Source organism: Rhinolophus ferrumequinum, chromosome 11 (assembly GCF_004115265.2).
Source record: "Rhinolophus ferrumequinum isolate MPI-CBG mRhiFer1 chromosome 11, mRhiFer1_v1.p, whole genome shotgun sequence".
NCBI classification, from domain to species: Eukaryota; Metazoa; Chordata; class Mammalia; order Chiroptera; family Rhinolophidae; genus Rhinolophus; species Rhinolophus ferrumequinum.
Window position 1 is genome coordinate 14,506,948 of NC_046294.1, and position 22,217 is coordinate 14,529,164.

General features: G+C 44.3%; 1 protein-coding gene across 11 annotated transcripts in view; it reads left to right on the forward strand.

Annotated features, from left to right (window-relative positions):
• AMBRA1 (autophagy and beclin 1 regulator 1) overlaps window positions 1–22,217 on the forward strand; it is a 158,428-nt gene that overhangs the window by 112,631 nt on the left and 23,580 nt on the right. For all 11 annotated transcript variants that reach the window (XM_033119316.1, XM_033119315.1, XM_033119314.1 and 8 more), the window contains 3 exons: window positions 3,293–3,403; window positions 13,609–13,797; window positions 14,648–14,802. In XM_033119316.1, coding sequence (XP_032975207.1) covers window positions 3,293–3,403; window positions 13,609–13,797; window positions 14,648–14,802 — 455 coding nt within the window. The remainder of the gene's footprint in view (window positions 1–3,292; window positions 3,404–13,608; window positions 13,798–14,647; window positions 14,803–22,217) is intronic.

Below are 22,217 nucleotides of genomic sequence, written 5' to 3' on the forward strand. Positions count from 1 at the left end.
CTAATCCATGGCAGAAATGGAAACCTTTGCTAAGGGAATGTTTTATAATACTGTCCTTTGATTAGTTTCTTTCCAAAATTAGTATCATTGACGATTTGGATGCCGTTAGCAGTGGGCATTCCAGTGGTGGTACTTTCTAAGAGCACCTGTCCAGAGTTAAAAATGTAGGCTGTATTTATGTAGCTTGGAGTTTTCTAACCAGGAATGATTTTGATCCCCAGGGAACATTTGCCAATGTCTGGAGACATTTTTGGTTGCTGCAATTGGTTGGGAAGAGGGGTGTTGTGCTACTGGCATCTAGTGGGTAGAGGCCAGGGATGCCAATAAACATCTTACACTGCACCAGACCCGCCCTACCCCCTAAACAAAGAATAATCTGACCCAAAATATCAATAGTGGAGGCTGAGAAACCCTGAGCTAACTTGTTCCATTCTGTTACTACTGAGAAAACTTTGAGGCCTCAGAAATCCCTCAACCACCTCAAGATTTGGTTTCTGAATCTAAGTACCTCCTATGTAAAAAGTAGCTTAGCCCATTTAACTCATTCTGGCACATGTGCTATACCTTCCTCTTAGTGGCCAGAGGCCTAGTCGTGGTCGCGGTTTTTTAATAGTGTGATATGTTTTCTTACCGATATTTCTGAGAGAGAGGCTCCGTTAGCCTGCAGTTCTTGGCAGAAGAGAGCCTGGTGACAATACTCTGATCTGCTGTTGGCATCTTTAGCTCCCTAATCTATGTTTACACGGCACTGAAAACTGACTGTCCCTGGTGCCAGGCTCCTTTTTTCCTCAGCACTCTGGCGCTACTGGCAGAGAACACCTCCCAGTCTCTTCTACACAATGTGACCAAGCATGTTTACTTTATTGCACAGTTGTTCTCCAGAAGACATTTCTTGAGGCATGTACAGGACGCCTCTGGAGCTGAGGGTTAGAGTCTTAATCATTTGTGTTCCCAGTTGCGGAGCCACAGCACTCTTACAGCATCTGGTATTTTCCTTAACTGTTTTCCTGTTCATAGCTCACATCCTCTGCCCCAGATTTTCAGCTAGAATATGGGTTTTGTTTCTTCGATTTATTTTTGTGCCTTCTTTTAGCAATTGGCATTTCATTCGTCATATACTGAAAAAATCAACTTACCTTCTTCCATTTTGGGTTATATGCTTTTCTATTAAAAGCTGGAGGAAATGATAAGGAACTAAAGTAACTTGAGAGCCTAGTGGTCAAAGAGAGATGTCAGCCATCTAGATAAGCAAGCCAGGGGAACAATTCATAAACTCAGTGGAATTGAGACTGGGTCAGAGTGACACTAAATAATTCTTTCCTTGGAAGGGGTTCACCTTAGAATTAAAAAATGATTTTCATTGTCAAGGAGGCCTAGAAAAATCAAGAAAGTTTCTATTAAGAAAGCACTACAGAAAGCTTACCCTCCTCGTGACCCAGAAGTTTGGTCAAAGGTCCCAGTCAGATTTGATTATTCTAGTATTTTCTGTAAAGGTTAAAAACAAGGGCATATAATTCCCTCATCTGAGTGATATGCCACAGAGCCCTCAGTAGGGATTTGAGGTCTGTGGGCTCATTGGCAGCACCCCCAAATGTTGTCTTTCTCAGACCTTAAGCAGTTCATGACCATTTGTGTTTATGTCTTTGAATCTGCAAGATTTTAAAGAATATGTTGTTTGGGGGGTATTGTTTTCTCTAGCATGGTATTTCTCAACCTCTGTTTCATTATTACCCTCCTAAGGAGCCTTTTTAGACATTTTTTTCCAAATCATCTCCCATGAAATTTTAATCTCACAGATATGCTGTGTATCTGTATAATGTGGTACTTTGGAAGGGAGGTAGCAATTATACTAAGATTTTTTTCCCCCATGAGATCGTTCATTTTCACCCCCATGGGGGCAATATTGCCCATGTTGAGAATCCATAATCTGGAAGTATCATCATCTTGGAAATGAGCCATTCCAGTATTTGTACCTTTTTTTACAAATTGAAACTGGGACAAGAACACTCAATACCAATAAACTAATGTTGAAGAGTCTTCTCATGCAGTGGCAAGTGGAGAAGAGTAAGAAGAGTCCTTTCCTCATATTTCATGGCTTGTGTGGAGGCCATTTTGTCTTGAATAATCTCTTGACCATTTCAGGAAAGAATAGGGAAACACCAGGAGTAGCAGAGCAATAAATGCAGCTCTCTAAAAGGAATAAAAAATACAGATGACAAGACCTTTTTGCAGTGATATGCAGAAGAGGAAGATGATGGTACTGAAGAATTTAGGTATAAGATTATCCATCGTTCCAAGCCTAGTAAGCTGTAACAAGTTCAGGTTGTCGAAGTAGAAGTTCATTTGCAGCAGAGAATACCACTTAGGTTGTCTAGCATTCAAGAATGTTTTATTCTCCCAAGAGGGTTTGGCTCTGTCTGATCAGAAGGGTGGTTGTGTATGAAATGCACCTCGGAAGGAGGAGGACGAAATGACATGTTCATGTAAATGAAATACAACTGCAAATTAAAGTGTCACCCTGTTAAAAAAAAAAATCAATTTTTTATTTAATTTGTTACCAAGGAAGAAAATGTCATACAGAAGTGTATATCTCAGGGAAAGTTAAACCGTGAGATGTTACAAGTGAATCTGGATTCAAGGAAGTTCTCAGGAGGGGTGATAAAATATCGTCTTAATAAAAATATTTTGATGCTGAAAAGCTAGGCTCATAAATTTCTGCTGTGTCGCATGCCAGGGGTCCAGAAACAATGAACAAATATTACCTCCTTTGGTTTTTACTGTCTCTATCCAGTCAGCTGTATGATGGCTGCCTCTTTCCTGGAGGAAGCCTCCTTTGAAGGTGTTTTATTAGGACGAAGGTCATATACAAAGGAGGAGATGCTTTCTCCCAAAGAGCAGTACTTACTACCAAGACATCCAGGGACTCAAATGTTTTTCTGTGTGGCTTTTCTGTGTTCCTCCCATTTTTCACTTCTCTTTTCCCACGTTTTTATGAAAATTCATCTGTCCCTTTCGAGCCTGCCAGAGAGAATATACAGTACCTGCCACATCATTGGCGCTGAGTAAATGTTAAGTAATAATGGGAGGGACTGATGAACGGGATTGCATTGTTCACGAAAAACATGTCCGGTTTCTCTTTGACATAAGGACTCGACAGGTGGGACTCGTCAGCTTTCTTCAGCCCTGACTGTGGATCTTCCTCTTCTCCTACAGATCCTGGTAGTGATTTGTGTTCACAGTGGGAACAGGTGGGTCAGTACGATAACGTGCTCTCTGTCTTCTCCCCCACCAGGGGCGGTGATTGGTGATGGACAGTCTGCTGTGGCCAGTAACATTGCCAATACTACCTACCGGCTCCAGTGGTGGGATTTCACTAAATTTGACCTTCCAGAAATCAGTAATGGTAAGCCAAGGTAGAAGCTGGGTCCTGGTGGAAGGGGGGTACTTCTTTTTTTTTTTTAATTTATTGGGATGACAATTGTTAGTAAAATTACATAGATTTCAGGTGAAGGGGTATTTCTTACTGCGGAGCTGGAACTCAGAACCCATGTAGCACTGGACTTTTCAGCATCTCCGTGAGAAGCTCATGGCCGTGCACCATTTCTGCAACTCTCAAGCAATTCAGCAAACAACGAGTGCATAGAGCACCAAGCTGGAGAAGCAAACAGTACTAGGAACAATGCTAAGGTGGACACACGAGTGAGATGTCTGTGCCCTGAGGAGTTTACTGACTAGTAGTTTATTTTCGTAAGCCTGAAAGTTTAGGTGGAACTGAAAGAGAAAGAAGTGTAGGGCCTGAGAGCTGACCTTGTGACCCTTGAGGAAAGACGGTAGTGATGTTAAACTCATTTATTAATGCAGAACTGAATGGAATGGCGTAGAGTGTCATGATTTTATATGTTTACAGCTATGTCTGCCTGACAGTCTGATTTCCCAGCTTCTAGGGAAGTCCATGATCCCATATCCCAGTCGTTCAACTGGAGTCACATTTTAGACATCTCATTTCACTTTCTGTGTAATGAAGAATTCTCTCACGTACATTCCGGAGAAGTGGCAGTTCAGCCTCTACTTGAATACTTCTGATGATAGGTCACACAGTCTGATGAGATGGCCTAGTCCATCACTGCTCAATTCCCATTAAAAGCTTTCTTGTACCAAGTTGTCACTTCCTCCCATGAGCCCTAGTTCTACCTCTGAATCGCCACAGAGCAGGGGTGTCCAAACTTTTTTCAACGTTTTTCACCAAGGGCCATATACGGTAAAATACCGTATATGGTAAAATATAGCCAGGCCACTCACTCTAGGTGAAGTACGTATTGCCTCACCTGGTTTATTTAAGGAAACTAAATATATTTTTGGAGTTTGCTGCGGGCCAATTAACAGTGGATCGCGGGCCGCGGGCCGCAGTTTGGACACCCCTGCTCTAGAGTAAATCTAATGATGCCTTTTCTAAGTAACGGTCCTCCAGCTGTTTGAGGATAAACTGCCATGTCCCTTTAAATCTTTCCAGGTCAGACTTTTCCTTTTACTGATTTGGTTTACAAATCCTTAACAGTTCTGCTCATTCTCCCTTTTAGTTTGTGGGGGGGCCAGAACAGAGTGGAAAACTCCAGATGAGAGCTGTCCAATGCATAGTACAGTGATGCTTTGGACAATGTTAGTTCACCTAAGATTTCAGCAGCTTCTTCTGAAGCCACTACTGAGTTTGCAGTCACTTTAAATTCCTGGATAATTGGTTATAAACCAGGGCTCTACTGTCTTGCACTTACTTGTGAAGTTTGAATCTTTTAAAAACCAAAGCAGGTTTTCTATTTGTTTCTGTTCAATTTTATCTTAATAGTGTCAGTTGCAGCTCCGAGTTCCTGCCTCCCAACCTCTTTCTGAACTTTGAGTCAGTTTTTTTCTCTGTCTTACATTGTCTAATAAGTTCATGAACCTGTTTCCTCTGTCTTCCTTCGGATTGCTAGCAAAAGTGGTGAATCAGCTAGAACATTGCACCAAGCCTTGTGGTGTGTTACTGTGGACTTCCTCTGTGTGGATTTGGATTCCTGAATTACCACCCTGCGCTTGGACATTCCCATCTGAAGCCCATATTTTTCTGTCTTGTCTACAGAAAGAGTTTGTCATGCCTTAAAATAATCAAGATATTCTCTGTGCCATTTCCCAATATGCCACTTTTGGTATTTTTATTAGACAATGAAAATGAGCTTAATTTTTCACGTCCTGTTCTTAGTGAAACCTCAGTAGCAATCATTTCTTTCTTTCTAAGTACTTATCAGCCACATGTTCAATAATCTGGTTTTTTATTCTGCTGGGAATCAACGGCAATCCACCTCTTCCCTTATTGAATACCAAGTGTGCTTGTTCATCTCTGTATTTTTGGCCCAGATCTTGTTTGCCATGATTTATTTCCAATTATGTTATTGCTTTATTTTGTTTACTTTGTTTTATTAGAATCTGAAATATTATAATTTGAAATACATTCACCATTCAAAAATTTTAAAAATAGAAAAGGATATACAGTGAAACGTTTCCCAGCCCTGCTCCCACCTACCTACCACTCCTCCTCACAGGCAACCACAGTGAGCAGTTTCTTGTACATCTTTTCAAGAATATTATATGTATACCGAGATATATATGCAAATGCAAATGTATGTTTTTCCACCTTCTATTAACCCAAGTGGTAGCATGTTGTGCATACTTCTTTCTGCATTTTGCTTTCTTTACTTTAGAGTATATGTTGGTGATCTTTCCATATCAGTGTATAAAGACTTTACTTGTTCTTTTTAAATAACTGTCTATTATTCCATTGTCCAAAGGTACTGTCATTTTTTAACCAGTCTTCTGATGAGGGACTTTTAAGTTGTTTTCAGTTTCTTGCTGTACAAACCATGATGCAGTTTGTCATTTTGCAGTCGTGCAAGTACATCTACAGGCTAAATTCTTAGCAGTGGACTTGTAGGGAGGAAGAGTATATACATTTGTGACTTGGGTAGATGCTGCTAAATCACGCTCTGCATGGGGTAATTCCAGTTTACAGTCCCCCCTGCAGTCTGTTGAGTGCCCGTTTCCCTAAACTCTTGCTGGTAGAATGTGTTGTCATATTTTTGAAGATTTGAAAATCTGATAGATTAAAAAAATAATGTGTAGGTATTTTAAACTTGTATTTCTCATATTACAAACTAGGTTGTGTGCTTCTTCATACACTGAGCCATGTGTGTTACCCTTTCTTGACCTGTCCTCATGCTTTCTTGTTTTTCTAGTATTGCTGGTCTTTTCTTTATCAGTTTTACAGGAGCGCTTTATAAATCAGAAAATTAAGTTATAATAGGAGTTTCCTACCAGTTGTCATTTGTCTTTGGACTTATTTTTTCATAGAACTTATTTTAAGTAGTGTGGGGACAGAGCCCCAGAAAGCAGTTTCCAGGCTCTCGGCCTCACGTGGAAAGGTGCTGGCTCAGGTAGTAAATGGCCATCAGCTGTGGCTTGTTGGCCGTCAGCTGTAACCAGTGAGCCATTGGCCACTAATATAACTGCCGTGGCTACACTAGCAGAAAAATGGGGGCTAGCAAGAAGATGGTGGCTGAGCCTGCAAGCGGCGCAGTGAGGGTTGAGAATTGTGTGGCTCCTGTTTCCTGTTTCTCCAACCCAGCTGCCAGCGAGAGTATAGAGATATGACTCCCCTACCTATGGCTCCGTGGGTGTTCCTTTTTGGCCTCACCATATCCTGCGTTATTATGTGGGGAGCAGGAGCAGAGACCCCACAGGCCGCCCTGCGTGACAGTAGTCAGAATTATCCAACTTGCCTTTTGTGGTTCCTAGATTTTGTGTCATAATTAGGAAGATCAGTTAGTACTTTCATGTTTTTTGGGTTTTTTTTACTTTTAAATCTTTAATTCACTAGGAAGTTTAACCTAGTCCCAAAGAAGCACAGTATGGTCCAACTTTTCCCCATATAGCTACTCATTTGTCCCAACTAATTTATAGAATAATCCATTTACCCCCAGTGGTTTGAGATGTCCCTTTCATCTTAATAATTTCCTGTGTGTATTTAGATGTATTTCCACACTATTTTGTCCCAATGATCTGTCTGATTATTCATGTGGGAGTACCACATGGGTTTAAGTTTTCAGGCTTTATGTTTTAGAATCTGGTAAGACTAGTTCTCCTCATTCTTTTTTTAATCCAAATTTTCCTGCCTGCTGAAGCATTTTTGTTTTTCTGCATGGACTTTAAAACTACCTTGCTTCTTCCCTTCACTCCTCCACCCCAGCAAAAAAAAAAAAAAAAATTCTGTTAGTGTAATTATTGCAATCTTACTAATTTTATAAATTAACTTAAGGAGATTAAATATCTTTATGATAGCTTCCAATGAAGAACATGGTATGATTTTCAGTTTCTCCAAGTCTCTCTTGTGTTCTTAGGAATGTTTTAAAGTTTTCTTCACATAGAGCCTGTACATTTCTTCAGTTTACTGTTATAAGCTTGTTTAAAATCCTACTATCTTACTGAATTTGTTTACTAATCATTGTTACTCAGTTAAACCTCACAGGTTTTGTAGGTGTTACCAATTAATAGTGGTAATTTTACCTCCTCCACTCTGAGTTTTACACCTGTGATTTCTTTCTCTTGTCTAAACTGTTGGCTGCTACCTCCAGGGCAATGTTAAATAATAGCTAGTATCCTTGTATTGTTCCTGACTTCAGTGGGAAAATGTGTAGCTTTTTCCCAGTAAGCATATTTATTGCTGACTTTGGGGTTGAACTAGAAATCATTTATCATTTTAAGGAAGTCATCTCTTCCTATTTTACTGACAGTTTTTATCAAAAATAGGTATTCGGTTTAGTCATGACTTTTCTGCTTCTAGAAAGATGATATATTTTTCTCTCCTTTGATCTAATAATGTGATCATTATGTTAATAGAGTCTGTACTATTGAACCTATCCTTACATTCCTTGAATAAACCGCACCTGGTTCATGATATTCTCTAATGTTAAAGTCCTTCCGTGTAGCTTGCTAATAGAGGTTTTTTTTATTGATATTTGTGAGACAGATCTGTCCTTTTCTTGTTTATAAAATCTTTAGGTTTTGGTATCAATGTTATGCTTATGTTATAATTTGGAGGTATTTCTTCTTTTTCTTTGTAACAGTTGAAATAGTATTGGAATTACTTATACCTTTTATACAAAGGTCTGGGCCTGGTGCTTTTTTTGTTTTTTTCCTCTTTTTTTGCAAGCATAGGGAGAGGTAGTTCTTTGATGACATTTCCTGCCTATCGTCCTATGCTGGTTAAGCACAGTAACTCTTGCGTTACCTGAACTGTCCAGGTTCAGATCCCTGCTCAGCCCCCTTCTAGTGGCGTGACCTTGGTTACTTAATCTCTCCGCACCTTAGTTTCCTTCCTTGTCTATAAAATGAGGATTATAATAGCACAGACCTCATAGAATTGTTACAGGAATTAAATTAGCTAATGCAAGCACTTTGAACAGTGTTTGGCGTTTGGTAAATGGTCAGTGAGTATCAGCAGTTTTTATCAAGTCTTTTTCTTGGAAGGTGCGTCATGATTCTTTGAGAGTATGGCCATAATTCTGAAGTCAACCTGCCCCCTCGTTTGGTGTTCTGAGAAACCTGTTTTTCATCTCTGGATAATGACGTTCATGTAAACAAAATAGCTGCTCTTTTAACTTGTTACCTCATCTGTAATGGGCTTCTGATCCTTCTTAAGCATGTTTCTATCCAGTTGGAGATCATTTTCCTTGAGAGAAAAATAAAATATCAGAAGAATAAAGGCATTGGACCTGCTGCTAGCATAGCTCACAAGGCCTTTTTGGATGCCCTTGACATTTTTTGTACAAGCCTCAACTCGTTCCGATTACAACTTCTGTCATTCTCCGTCTGTGCTCCTTCTCACATCTTTTGATCGTGGCTCTTGTAAAACCTGAGCTGATGATCAGAGAGTATCATGTGCAACCAGATTGATTTGGCTGACCTTTCTCCCTCATTTAAATCATGTGTGGTGTTCGAATTCTGCTTTTATAAGTGCCCTATTTTTTTCTATAGTTTTGACTTTGGGAAAAACCTCTATTTTAGGACTGTAGGGCACACGTATCTTATGATAGCCAATGTTCCTTTACATGATATTACCCTCTGGGATGGTAGTCACTTTTACCTGAGGTTCCTGTCTAACTTTTTTTTTTTTTTAATTGGGGAACAGTGTGTTCCTCGAGGGCCCATCAGCTCCAAGTCGTCGTCCTTCAATCTAGTTGTGGAATGCATTTTCAATCTTTAGTTGCAGGGGGTGCAGCCCACCGTCCCATGCGGGAATTGAACCGGCAACCTTGTTGTTGAGAGCTCAGGTTCTAACCAGCTGAGCCATCTGGCCGCCCCTCCGGAAGCTCAGCCGCAGCTTGTGTCTTCAATCTAGTTGTGGAGGGCGCAGCTCACTGGCCCACGTGGGAATTGACCGGCAACCCTGTTGTTCAGAGCTCGCACTCAAACCAACTGAGCCATCCGGCCACCCCAATTAACTCTTCACTAATTATGGTCTGAATAAAGTATAGTTACAGTTTTGATCTTTACTCTTGATGGATTCAGCTGTCAGCAGAGTACGGCTGGGATTCTGCTTTTGCTGTAAGAGTCATTCCTGAATGTCACCTATTCCCCAGTGGAGTGTAGCCTTTGATTTTGACACAGCTCATGCCCGGGGTCCACTGGTCCTGAGTTTTACTCATGTTCAGCAGCCACTATTTTGCTGATGATCTGACATTTCTGAATTGCATTTAACAGTTTTGTGGAGTTATGCTAAAAATTCTTGCCACCTGTTTCAGTTGGGATGCAGGATCAATATCTGTAAATAGTTTAGAAGTTTGTGGATAAGGTCTCAAATGTATAATTTTGAAACCGCTTTCATGAAAAAAGGAGCTCATTAGATTCACTGTGAATTACACTTTTTAAAAGTGAGCTCTTATTAGGTGAATAGCATTGGTCACTTTGGGGAGTGTGTATAAGTCACCTGGAGCTTGTTCAGGTCTTATTCTGAAATCTGAGTGGCTCGGAGATAGCCAAAAGGAAGTTTTCCTGCTGAGTTAAACCCCTTTGGGTTTTCCAAATCGGTATCTCAGGCAATTTGCAAAAGCACTGCAACTACGAATCACTCCCATGGCCTCGTCTGCCCAGCCAGCAACAGGCTACACATCGATCTTTGTACAAGGTGTTTGTTTATAATTTATGGAGCTGATAGGAGGGCAGAGCCATCTGCTCCTCCAGCCATCAGTATTTCTAAACCCTACCATTCCCTGCTAGGGCGTTTTCCTTGGAAATCATTTCTGATTAGGAGATTACACTGCAGTCTGGAACATGGCTTCCTGCTGTCTTCTGCATGATTTTTTTCTCCCCCTGGAGCTGCCCCCTGAAGCTCTTAAGCAGTTTCGATTTGAAAAAGCCTTTCTTGCCTAACCTTTATTTCCATTCTGTGCTGCACAGCTAACTGCCCCATCATCATTCCACACATGTGTTTTGCTTTTAAGTGCAGGGCAGGTTGCTGGAGCTACAGCTCAGGGATCAAGGACCGTTAATAAGACAGCACTTCTCAAGTGTCGCCTTAAACCAGCAGCACCAGAGACACCTGGGAACTTGTTATACACGCAAATTCTCAGGCCCTGTCCCGACACTGTGTTGTTAATATGCCGTCCATGTGCTTTTGATGTCCGCTAGCACTTGAGAACCACCACGTAAGGCAAGGCAGGGAGCGCGACAGAGAGTTCTAGTGTACGTAGGTTGCCAGTGTCTCACGCTGTATTTCACTTCCCCTTTTCCTGCACCCGCTTACATTATTGTTGAGTCCAAAAAGGATGAGTTGTCCTTCTCGTTAGTGCATTACTTTCTTAAGGCCCCGGAAAACTAGTAACAGAGCCAAGAAATTTCTCCCTGTATAAATTAACTCATCAAAATTTTAGCCTTCTGAGAAGATGCACGAGTGAACTGAAGCAGTGACCACTCACCGTTGTAATTGAACATTTCCATTTCCATGTGGGAAATTAATAGACAACAAGCAGCAAATGTAAGTTGCTAATTGGAGCTTTGAAATAAAGATGAAATTGTAAACACACCACCCAGTGCTCGCCGAAATGAAGCTACCAAATCACTGCGCACCTACCACAGCCTTTCATGAGGGTAGAAGTGAAGCCCTAGATCACTCGCTACACAGTTTCTGAAACAGAGCATGCGGCTGGAGAAGCTCTGTTTTAATTTTCAGCATTCTCATTTCATTTGTTATTTGTCAGTCTGTCTCTGAGCTCACTGCCGTAACGGGGAGCAGTGGTGAAATTGGATGGACTTGCAGGGAGGGGACAGAATTTGCAAGATGGCCATTGACTTGGAATCATAATGTAGTGTAAACACAAACATAGTGGCTTGGATTTGAGGCTGACAAAATGCTTTTTGTCTATATGCCCAGTTTTTCAGGGGCTTAGAGCCAAGCTTTCCAGAAGAAGGAAACCCTTCCTTGTACTCTCCTCCTCACCTCTGTCCCTCTTAGAAATTCACATGGCAGTAAGCAATTTAATGCTTCTTTTATGTTGGTGGTGCGTTTTGAGGGTCATCATAGGCTCTGTATGTTTGACTGAATTGCATGTTAACACACATGAGTTATGTAACAGCAAGACAGAAAAGCCTCCTTTTGTAAAATACCTACGATGCTTTTTTGAGACATTGAATGGGGATAAAATAGTAACTTCAAGGCTGTCTCAAAGTCCAGAGTCCTATCTCCTTCTGTATTTATTTTCGTGTCTTAATATTTATGATTTTTTTACTTTGTTTCTCTCCCTGCCTTTGATGGTTATAGTCTGAATTGTCAGGTTTTTTTTTAATCTTTCTAAGGGTTGTGCCAACTTCATGGTTAGAAAACCAAGATGGACTCACTCCTGAAGCTTCCCCCAGTTCCTTTGGTTCTGTATCCCCAAATGGCATCGTGTGTCAATCCAGGGAAGGAGGAGGAGATTGTCATCTTTTTGGCAACAGACTTGGGACCCTGAATGAGGAGCAGACAGTCTCAGTGCTAACGAGATAAATCTAGCCATGCAGGCTAGAGCAGATGGTGGGTTGGAAGTGGAGCAGTACAGAGCCCTAATGGTGGTAGCCATGAGGATTTGGATGTCATTATTTTATTAGTTAGCAAACAGACTCATCCTTGTGGTCCCTCCTCGATTTTATGTGTGATGGTGCTGTTGGTGTCAGCCCCCGAGAGTTGGCACAATAGCCTAATCAGTGTGTTCTGATGTCTGTTTTGATCTACTCTGTCATCTCTGTAGCTTCATTAGCAGCACACAGGGAATGGGGGGTGAATATTGAGTTTTAGAAATCACTCTCGAGACCCTGATCCCACAAGCTTCAAGACCCGTGAAAAGCAGTTTTTTGTTTTGTTTTCCTTAAGGTTATTTCCTGAGGAAACTTGCCCTTGACCTCCCATGTCATGCCTTGTGGCTTACTGGAATAGATGACCTGGAATCTGGGGAGGGCAGCTGAGCTTGGTTGTTTTGTTTTCTCCTTTAACCATAATGCTCTGACAGTGAACATCCAAGTAATCTCCTTCAAATAAGAGGAGTAAAGTCTCTTCACATGTACATACAAAGTAGATCTAAATGAGACAAAGCCCAAAGCAGCTTGGTCCCTTTGGATGTGTTGTGCTGTTCTGCTTGTACCCATGACGTGGGCATTCTGGTTTCAGGCTCCCCTCAAGGGTAAGCCACTTCCTTCTGGCAGGGAATTGCAGAGTGGACCTGGGAGAGGGATTCAAATGGAAACTGAAACAAAGCCTGCAGGCGCCATCCCAGTTCCTGTGAACCAGATCCTGTGCCCCGACAGACACTTCTCCACCCGCCACCCCACTCCCTCCTGCTAAGCCTGCTGCCTGGCTGACCCACGCTTAATTCTCAGGAACTGCCAAGTACAGGCGGGGCTCCCTGTGGCCGTTGGCTTATGGTATGGAAAAGGAACAGAGCATAGTGAGAAATGAAAGGTTCCAGCCATCCAGGCAGGGCTAGCTAGGCTCTGTTTCTCTTTAGCCTTTCTTGTCGAGTTAGAGATTAGTATTAGCAAGGAACTTTCCAGAAGATTGACGTCTCTAAATGTTCTGTTTCTCTTAAATGAGAAATTAAGACTCAAATTTATGAAATGATTTCCTTCTTCAAGGTCACAAAGCAGATGGAGAGTAGGAGTCTGGCCCCAAGGAAGAAGCTTAACCTGTGTTACCTTTTTCTTGGAATCAGTAGGTTTCCATTTTCGTTTATCTTAGTTTTGATCTTTTGGACAATAATAGCTGTTGAGTAGCTCTCCAGGAACAATTTATAACTTTTTTTTAATCTGATCTCTCAAGATGTTTCCTAGGTGTGAACTAAGACTCAGCAGGTGGTCTGTTAAAGCAGTAAAAGAGACATCTTCCCTGTCTCTTGTATTGCTTGTTCTGTGGCATTTTAGTTGGACAAAGCAGTCTTTAGCATTTCTAGAAAGGGATCAGGCCCTCAGGAACAACCCCAAACTTCTTGGCCCAAAATTTTTCACGCCATCAACTTTAAACTTTCTTACCTTCTTTTTTTTCTTTGTCTCATGCAGCCTCCGTGAATGTGCTGGTGCAAAACTGCAAAATCTACAATGATGCCAGCTGTGACATTTCTGCAGATGGCCAGCTCCTGGCAGCATTCATCCCTAGCAGCCAAAGGGGCTTTCCTGATGAAGGCATCCTGGCAGTGTACTCCCTGGCCCCCCACAACTTGGGCGAAATGCTCTACACCAAGCGATTTGGTAAGGGACAGGAAGCCCAACCTGTGACCAAGGGACGCTGGTACCTTGGCATGGTCATTCCTAGGTGAGGCATGGCTAAGGTGGGAGTCATGGTCACACACGCACTGCCCCTGCTTCCGTGGGGCACAGACCTGAGGAAGATTGCTTTACAGGAGTCCTGGCTGGCAGCATTGCAGAAGAATCTCAGAATAAGAGTCCTCCCCATCACCATAGCATACTGATGTGCTCCTGTTGTGATGGCCAGGAGGAAGGGCAGAGCTTTGATCGTGGCTTGGGGAAGTGGGCACACTTGTCAACTGCAAGGCAACTGGGCATTTTGTATTAAAAGCCCCCAAAATGTATGTTCTCTTTGATCCAGCAATCTCACTTCTAAGGAAATAATCAAAACACTATACAAAGATTGATATATAACAATGTTCCCAGGACTATTGTTTATCATAGAGAACGGTGTCACATGGGGAAGAATTGCTTAAGTAAATGATGGTGTATTGACAGAACAGAATACCGTTTGGCCTTTAAAATGCTCTTATAGAATATTTAATTTTTTCATAATGTGTGAAGTGAAAAAGGTAGATTTCAAAAAGTAGATTTACAGTACGATACCAGTCTTTTACTATGGTTCTATGATAGCAGTGGTTCATATTCATGGAGTACTTTCTACTTGTCAGGCACTAAGCTCACTATTTCACGTGCCTTCTCATTATATTCCTCCCTATAGTCTTAGGAGGTGACCCCAGGATGACCATATGAAGATGTAGATTGGAGAGAAAGGGAAAAGACTGAGAGGAAAATTATGTCCTTGTAATGGCAAGAACTCTGGGAAATGTCTCTGTCTTCTCTTGGCTCTCAGGTCCCAATGCCATTTCGGTGAGCCTGTCCCCAATGGGCCGATACGTAATGGTGGGCTTGGCCTCGCGAAGGATCCTGCTGCACCCCTCCACAGAGCACATGGTGGCCCAGGTCTTCAGGCTGCAGCAGGCCCATGGTGGCGAGACCTCCATGAGGGTGAGTGTCATTGCTTGTGCCTCCGCTCTGTGGCAGCCCACCTGGGCTTGGCAGGGTGATGAAGGCCAATGGGGTGATCTCCCAGCCAGGACCAGAGATGTCCTGTTCAGAAGGAACAAGGAAAGACTCCAGTCTGGCCCACCCATGACCAGCAAGCTGTACTTTTGGAAGTTCTGGACTATTCAGAGGCAGGGGCTTTCTTATAATGTAGATCATGAGCTGGGTTCCCCAGAGGCCCGAAAGGATCTTTGAGTAAAGACCAAACTGAGTACTTCCCTACCTCAACGTGAGACCTTTCATCTGGAGTTACATAAAGAACTCAATGAAATATTTAGATGCTTGTTTAAAAAAATATTTTTTTTAAAAGAAAACAAGCTATAAAAAGAGATAGATAGTATACTATGAAACGTTCTTTTCTGTGGGTTGTAATCGTGATGGAAGATGGGGACTATGAGCAGTGGCTGGACTCTTGACTGTCCCGCCATTTCACCAGCAGAGAAAGGTCCTATGAGGAATCTTTTCTTGTCCGAAGCGGACCTCTCGTATTGCCATGAAAGCCTTCTGGGCATCGTGGGCTTAGTGGCCTTCTAGACTCAGTAGCCTAGTTTCTGCCTGAGCTTCCCACATCCCTTGAGGGCTCTTTTGACCAGGGTTTTGTCGGGGAGTCAAGCATTTGAACGGTTCTCTAATTAAATGGTATTTAAGGTCTGTCTCAGGCTAAGAACCTGTGAACTCCCTTAGCACTTTGTGCTGTGCCATTTATAGTTTTATGCACTTGTTTATGTATTGTTTTGTGTTTTCTTTAGCTGTGTGTTGTGTATGTTTAATCCAGCCAATTAGGCTTAGTGTAAGCTCCTTAGGCATATCTCCCAAGGCCTCATTTAGTGCTATACATGTGGATGCTTATTGAATGCCTGCAATAGGAAGCATTTGTTTAAAAAAAAAAAAAAGAAAAACTAGATCTAGGACCCATTTTATACAGTGACAGTAAGTAGGTGGCCTGGTGCGGTGTCTCCATCCTCCTCTTCCTCCCCTCTCCTACAGAGACTCTTTATCCAACTCTACTGAATCCCTCTCCAAGCCCCCCTGCCCAGAAGCTCTTCCCCTTCTGTGCTACCTTCCTAAACAGAATTGATCACTCTTTGTGCCACCACTGTACCTAGTAGATGTGCTCATGTTAACCCTCATCACACCGTACTGCAGTTTTTGTTTCCACGTCACTCTCCTCTCTTGGACTGTGAACTCCTGGAGAGCAGAGATCGTGTCTGTTTCATCTTTGTGAAGTCCTAGTACCGAACAGGGAGGGAGCCTGGCGTTTAGGAGAAGCTGAATGAGTGAAAGAGAATCTCGAGCAAGTGTCCTCCTTTTCGTTTCTAGGTGGTAACTAGCAGAACCATTGATGGAAGGCATCATGCCCCACCATGCCTTTGAAAGGGGAGAAACAAGGTATCCTCTGCCCTTGGCACCATAATGACAGGGAAGTTGTGATTCTTGGATTCCATACGCCTCGAGATATTTGACATTGAATGATCAGGAGAGGACTTCACGGAAGTTCATCAAACCTATTTTCTTTCCTAGATATTTGAGGATGGAAGTTGAATTTTAGTTTAAATATTCTCATTTTGCCTATCTTAAGCAGGTTTGCATGATAAAAGTACCTGGTATCTGCTTTTTACCACCTAGACTCCTGGTCCCAACAGCTGTTCTTCCAATGCTTCCTGCCTAATTATGGAATAATCATTCATAATCATTAAGAGACAGAATCTGATTTCATCCACACTAATGGATATCTCCAGCCTCTTCTGGAAGCCAGGGCCGCTGCCCAGCTCCTGGGCACAGCCTGCCCATCCTCCATCCCAGCAAGGCTCCTCTTTTCCATGAGTAGCCAGAACATCTGCCTAAGGGCAAACAGCTACAGGGTGGGATTTAAGAGGTGGTCATGTGTGGAGCTGGCAGCTCAGGGAATGCATTTGGAGAAGTCTGAGGAGGAGATGTGGTAATTCATTGCTGTCCTGCTAAGGGGCTCAAGGCAACTAGCCAGCTGCTGCGTGCCTCGTGACAAGAGCTGTTTTTCAGGCCTCCCAGTGAGGCTTTTTTGATTCTCAATAGGCACCATCTGCTACTCAGGAGAAGGAGCTGAAGTAGGTAGAAAGCTCCCATTTGGGAAGTGTTCCTTTCACCCAGGAGACAGGACCCAGGCTTCCCGACAAGGGTTTGCTCACCATGTCCACCCAGTCTGACTTGAAACCCCCGCGCTACAGAAAGGTTTCTGGTTTTCCAGGTCTTGGTTGCCCCTTACGTCCAAAGGCACCTAAGCACTCAGCAAATGTCCCTGAATTCAGTCACTGGTGGAAGGGAAGACACCAGCTTTTTTGGATAGCTGTGCTGTATCACCGTTTAAGGCAAGAAGTGCATTTTTGTCTGAGAACAGGGAGCGAGGGTTTATGGGACAGTAGAGCATCTTCCTCTTTGCACAGGTAAGTATAGGTGGGTGTCTCCATCTGTAATGTCTCCGTCCTTGAAGGAATGCTTTTGTGGGTAACAGGCCTGTCCTAGAGCTTCTCTACCCAGAATCCCCCTTCTCTTTGGTGTTACCTCTTGGAATTCACGGTGGTCATGTTCAGAGAGGTGAGCTTGTTGAGCCAACAGGCATTCCCAAGAGAACATCCTCCAGAGCATTGCCTTATTTTAATTCCCACTAAGTGATGTCTCTCCAAGAGCTGATCTCTTACCCTCTCCCATGTGAAAACTCTTTGGAAAATGAATTGCTGATTACTCTTAGCCCTGGCACATTTATTCTAAGCAGTCCTTCACACCTCTAGGTCAGTGCTTCTCAAACTGTTACTTGGACAACCTGCGTCAGAATACATGCTCCTTGTTAAGAGACAGACTCCCCTTCAGATCTAAAATCAGAATAATGGGGTGGGCGGGACCCAGGTATTTGTAGCAGTCAAACGGGCTTTCCAGGTTATTCGGATATGCACTTGAGTTTGAGAACTGTTGTTGTTAATGACTGCTTTCTTCATTTTAGGTTTCTGCCTTCAGGCTCTTCAGCAAGGCAGAGACGCAGCCTCAGGTTTCCTTCTTGTGATTGTATGCGTGGTGCTTTGATATCTATCACCTTTGCTGATTCTCTTGTAGGCACTGTGGCATTTATGTTCCGTTTCCTACCAAATGCTCAGCTTTTAGGCTATCTGTGCTCCACCGCCCATCTTTTCTCAGCTGTTGTTGCTTTCCAGGGTTCTCCCTTCACTATCCCTGTGCTGGATTCTTTTTCATGTTGAATCATTTTAAGTTTTATCCTTGTTTCTAAGATCTAGGGTCTTTTTGGTATTTCCCTTCTCTGCTATACTGAGGTTAGTCTTCCCAATTTTAGTATTATTGGCAAACCATGATGTGGGGACAGAGCCCTAAAAAGCAGTTTCCAGGCTCTCGGCCTCACGTGGAAAGGTGCTGGCTCAGGTAGTAAATGGCCATCGACTGTGATCAAATGACCATCAGCTGTGACTAGTTGGCCATCAGCTATAACCAGTGAGCTATTGGCCACTAATATAACTGCCGTGGCTACGCTAACAGAAAATGGGAGCTAGCAAGAAGATGGTGGCTGAGCCTGCAAGCGGCGCAGTGAGGGTTGAGAATTGTGTGGCTCCTGCTTCCTGTGTCTCCAACCCAGCCGCCAGCGAGAATATAGTGGTATGACTCCCCTACCTATGGCTCCGTGGGTGTTCCTTTTTGGCCTCACCATATCCTGCGTTTTTATGTGGGGAACGGGAGCTGAGACCCAGCAGGGTCCCCCACACGACGCATGGGGCAGCGAGCAGGGTTTCCTGCATGACAAATGGCGCAGCAAGCAGTGTACAGTGTCGGCCAGAGCTCTCCGAAGGGCAGTGGAGCAGTTTGTGCATATGAACACTCAAGTCTCAGGAAGACCAGGAGGAGAAGCTGCCGGAGAGCTGGACCCCCGTGGAGGGGTAGGAAGACATGGACAGTTCCCCAACCAGCAGAGGCCTGAGAAAGCGAAGGTTGTTGCGGCCCTGTGGGCTGGGAAGTGCTTGCTGAGGCAGCCCGGATGCAGGACTTGTAGTCCCAGGAGAAAAGGCTTGCTGAGTCCTCCATGGGAGCTGAGGGTGAGGTCAAGGTCATCCCTCACCCCCAGGACAGCCCTGGCAAATGACTATGGACTATGGGGAATTGCCTTCCATCCCTAATTTAATGGACCGCTTGACTGTTTGTTTGGGAACATACCACTATGTAGTGGAACTGGCGGATGTTTGCTTTTGTGTCTCGACCGGCCACCATTGAGAATATGTAAGCACCTTGACTGTGAGTCGCTGTTGTTCCAGCACGGTACCCTGAGAGGCCCAGAGAGTGGCAGTGCCCTGAGAGCCCTGGCTGAGTCCAGGAAGTCTGGCTGTGACCAGAGAGAGTGGCAGTGCCCTGAGAAACCCTGGCTGTGTCCGGGGAGACTGGTGGTACCCTAAGAAACCCAGGAAGTCTGGCTGTGCCCAGAAATACTGATGGTGCCCTGAGAAACCCTGGCTGTGTCCGGGGAGACTGGTGGTACCCTAAGAAACCCAGGAAGTCTGACTGTGCCCAGAAGTACTGGTGGTGCCCTGAGAAACCCTGGCTGTGTCCGGGGAGACTGGTGGTACCCTAAGAAACCCAGGAAGTCTGGCTGTGCCCAGAAATACTGATGGTGCCCTGAGAAACCCTGGCTGTGTCCGGGGAGACTGGCTGTGCCCAGAAGTACTGGTGGTGCCCTGAGAAACCCTGGCTGTGTCCGGGGAGACTGGTGGTACCCTAAGAAGTCCAGGAAGTCTGGCTGTGCCCAGAAGTACTGGTGGTGCCCTGAGAAACCCTGGCTGTGTCCGGGGAGACTGGTGGTACCCTAAGAAGTCAAGGAAGTCTGACTGTGCCCAGAAGTACTGGTGGTGCCCTGAGAAACCCTGGCTGTGTCCGGGGAGACTGGTGGTACCCTAAGAAACCCAGGAAGTCTGGCTGTGCCCAGAAATACTGATGGTGCCCTGAGAAACCCTGGCTGTGACCAGAGAGCTTAGCTGTGTCCAGGAAATAGCATTCACCTCCAGGCTCCTCGCACAGGGCCCCTCGCGGAAGACACTTGTCGCGTAGATTGTGAGGCGAGACCCTGTAGGGGTGGAGTGTGGGGACAGAGCCCCAAAAAGCAGTTTCCAGGCGCTCGGCCTCATGTGGCAAGGTGCTGGCTCAGGTAGTAAATGGCCATCGACTGTGATCAAATGGCCATCAGCTGTGGCTAGTTGGCCGTCAGCTGTAACCAGTGAGCCATTGGCCACGAATATAACTGCCGTGGCTAGGCTAGCAGCAAATGGGGGCTGGCAAGAAGATGGTGGCTGAGCCTGCAAGCGGAGCAGTGAGGGTTGAGAATTGTGTGGCTCCTGCTTCCTGTGTCTCCAACCCAGCCGCCAGCGAGAGTATAGCGGTGTGACTCCCCTACCTATGGCTCCGTGGGTGTTCCTTTTTGGCCTCACCATGTCCTGCGTTCTTATGTGGGGAGCGGGACCAGAGACCCCGCAGGCCGCCCCGCACGACACATGAAAAATAAGACGAGGCACTTATTTAACTCTCCCTTCCCTGTGTCCATTCAAGGCTCCTTCAGACTGGATAGGCTACTCTCCATGACTCGGTCTTATTTTCTGTCTGACTCACAGTTGAGCCAGGAACAGTGTTCTCTTGATTTGTTTTTAAGTTGGGCATTTAGAGATTGCTGAGCTGAAGTTTTGCTAAATTCTCAAAACACTAAACTGCCTGTGTTTCCTCTATGCTTTCATTTTCTAATTGGAACAAGGCACAATATTATAAAAGAAAACCAATTAATTTTCTAAAATAGTGGCAACTTGCACGTTATAATAACTTTGGTTGTAACCAAGTGAAAGCATAATAACAAAAATTACTGATGAAATCAGAAAGTCATATACCAAACTGTTCTTCCAGTTTCTATCAGAAATAAGGGCTGCTTTACCTAAGAATGGAGGCAAAGTCAGCAATGAGGGGATATGCTAGGGCATTTTGAGCTAGAAAACAAGAATGAGGATGATTAGCACTTTCAACCTGGGAATTAGCAGGTGCTGTGCACTCTTTCTCCCAGACGCCATCGACCATTCCCCCAGCAGGTGGGGGATGTAGGCGTATAAGAGGTTTACTAAGAACTGAAAAAGTAGCCTCATTGCATGATGCCCGCAGCTCCTAGAGATGCTGGTTGCTTGCTTTGCTTTTCTGTCTGGTCATTTTATGGGCAGTGGTGAGCAAGGACACGCCCTTTGACTTGGGTGGGAGAAGTGGCTCTGGGACAGAAAGCAGTCTAGCTCTCCTTTCTCCGAGGAACAGCATTGTGCTCTTTAAGGCAAAGCCTCAGGTACTTAAGGGTCATTGTGGTCGAAAGCTTTTTCTTTGTGGCTGTGTGATAAAACTGTATTTAGGTGTCAAGCGACTATTACCGAAGGCCAATCACCTGCCTCTCTCCCCACCGCTGCCCACCTCTTCCTGTGCACGTCCCCCCTCGCCCCCTTCTTGGCCCTGAGCCGCCTGCTTTTCAGTGCGGACTGTCCCTATGTACATCTTCTCCCTCTAGAGCTCTGGCTCCAGAGATGGGCATCCCTGTCTCCTCAGCAGGTCGTAGGCAGCAGGGAGGGCAGGCAGGTGTGGTACGTTTTCTTACAGACCTACACCCTACTCGCGTCTGACTGGGCTCTAGTTCTCAGTGTATACTCCCCTGCAACCACGTCGCCTTCCCTGGGGAACTTAATACTAGAAATGGCGATTCCCAGCCCCCCACACACACACCTGCTGAATCGAAGCTGTGGGAGTGAGGCCCCGCCATCCTGGTTGACCAACCCCTCCCAATGGCTGCTTACTCAGTCAAGACTGAGAACAAATCTCGGATGCCTGGGGATGCTAGTCACACCTCACCTGTCAGGACAGCTTTGTCCTTTTCTTTTTTGCCTTCACCCTGCCTCTGGAACCTCATCTGGTTTACCTCTATGGCTTCTAGTAACCAGAGCTTTCAGATTCTTCCAGGAAATTGAGAGATTTATTAGTGCCTCCCACTCTGAAGATTTTAAGCATTGAGGATCATGCCAGCATCCTAGGGATGCCACTTTAAGGACTAATGCCGTGAGGCGTCTTTCCAATTTTGGTTAAAATTCTTAACCTGCCTACAGTTGAGATTCCTCGGGCTCTGAACTGCGAGCTCGTACCTATCTGCCTATGTGTTATAGGATACAGATGCTTTGGCTTAAAAACTGAGAAGCAATTTCTTTATCTTTCTCTCCAGGCCCTTCCCCATCTGAAGGAGCATTTCTTTCAGATGGAGAGTTCCTTTTTCCAACACTGAACTCACCGTTATCCTTGATGGGAGGCATCACTGTGATACCCATTAA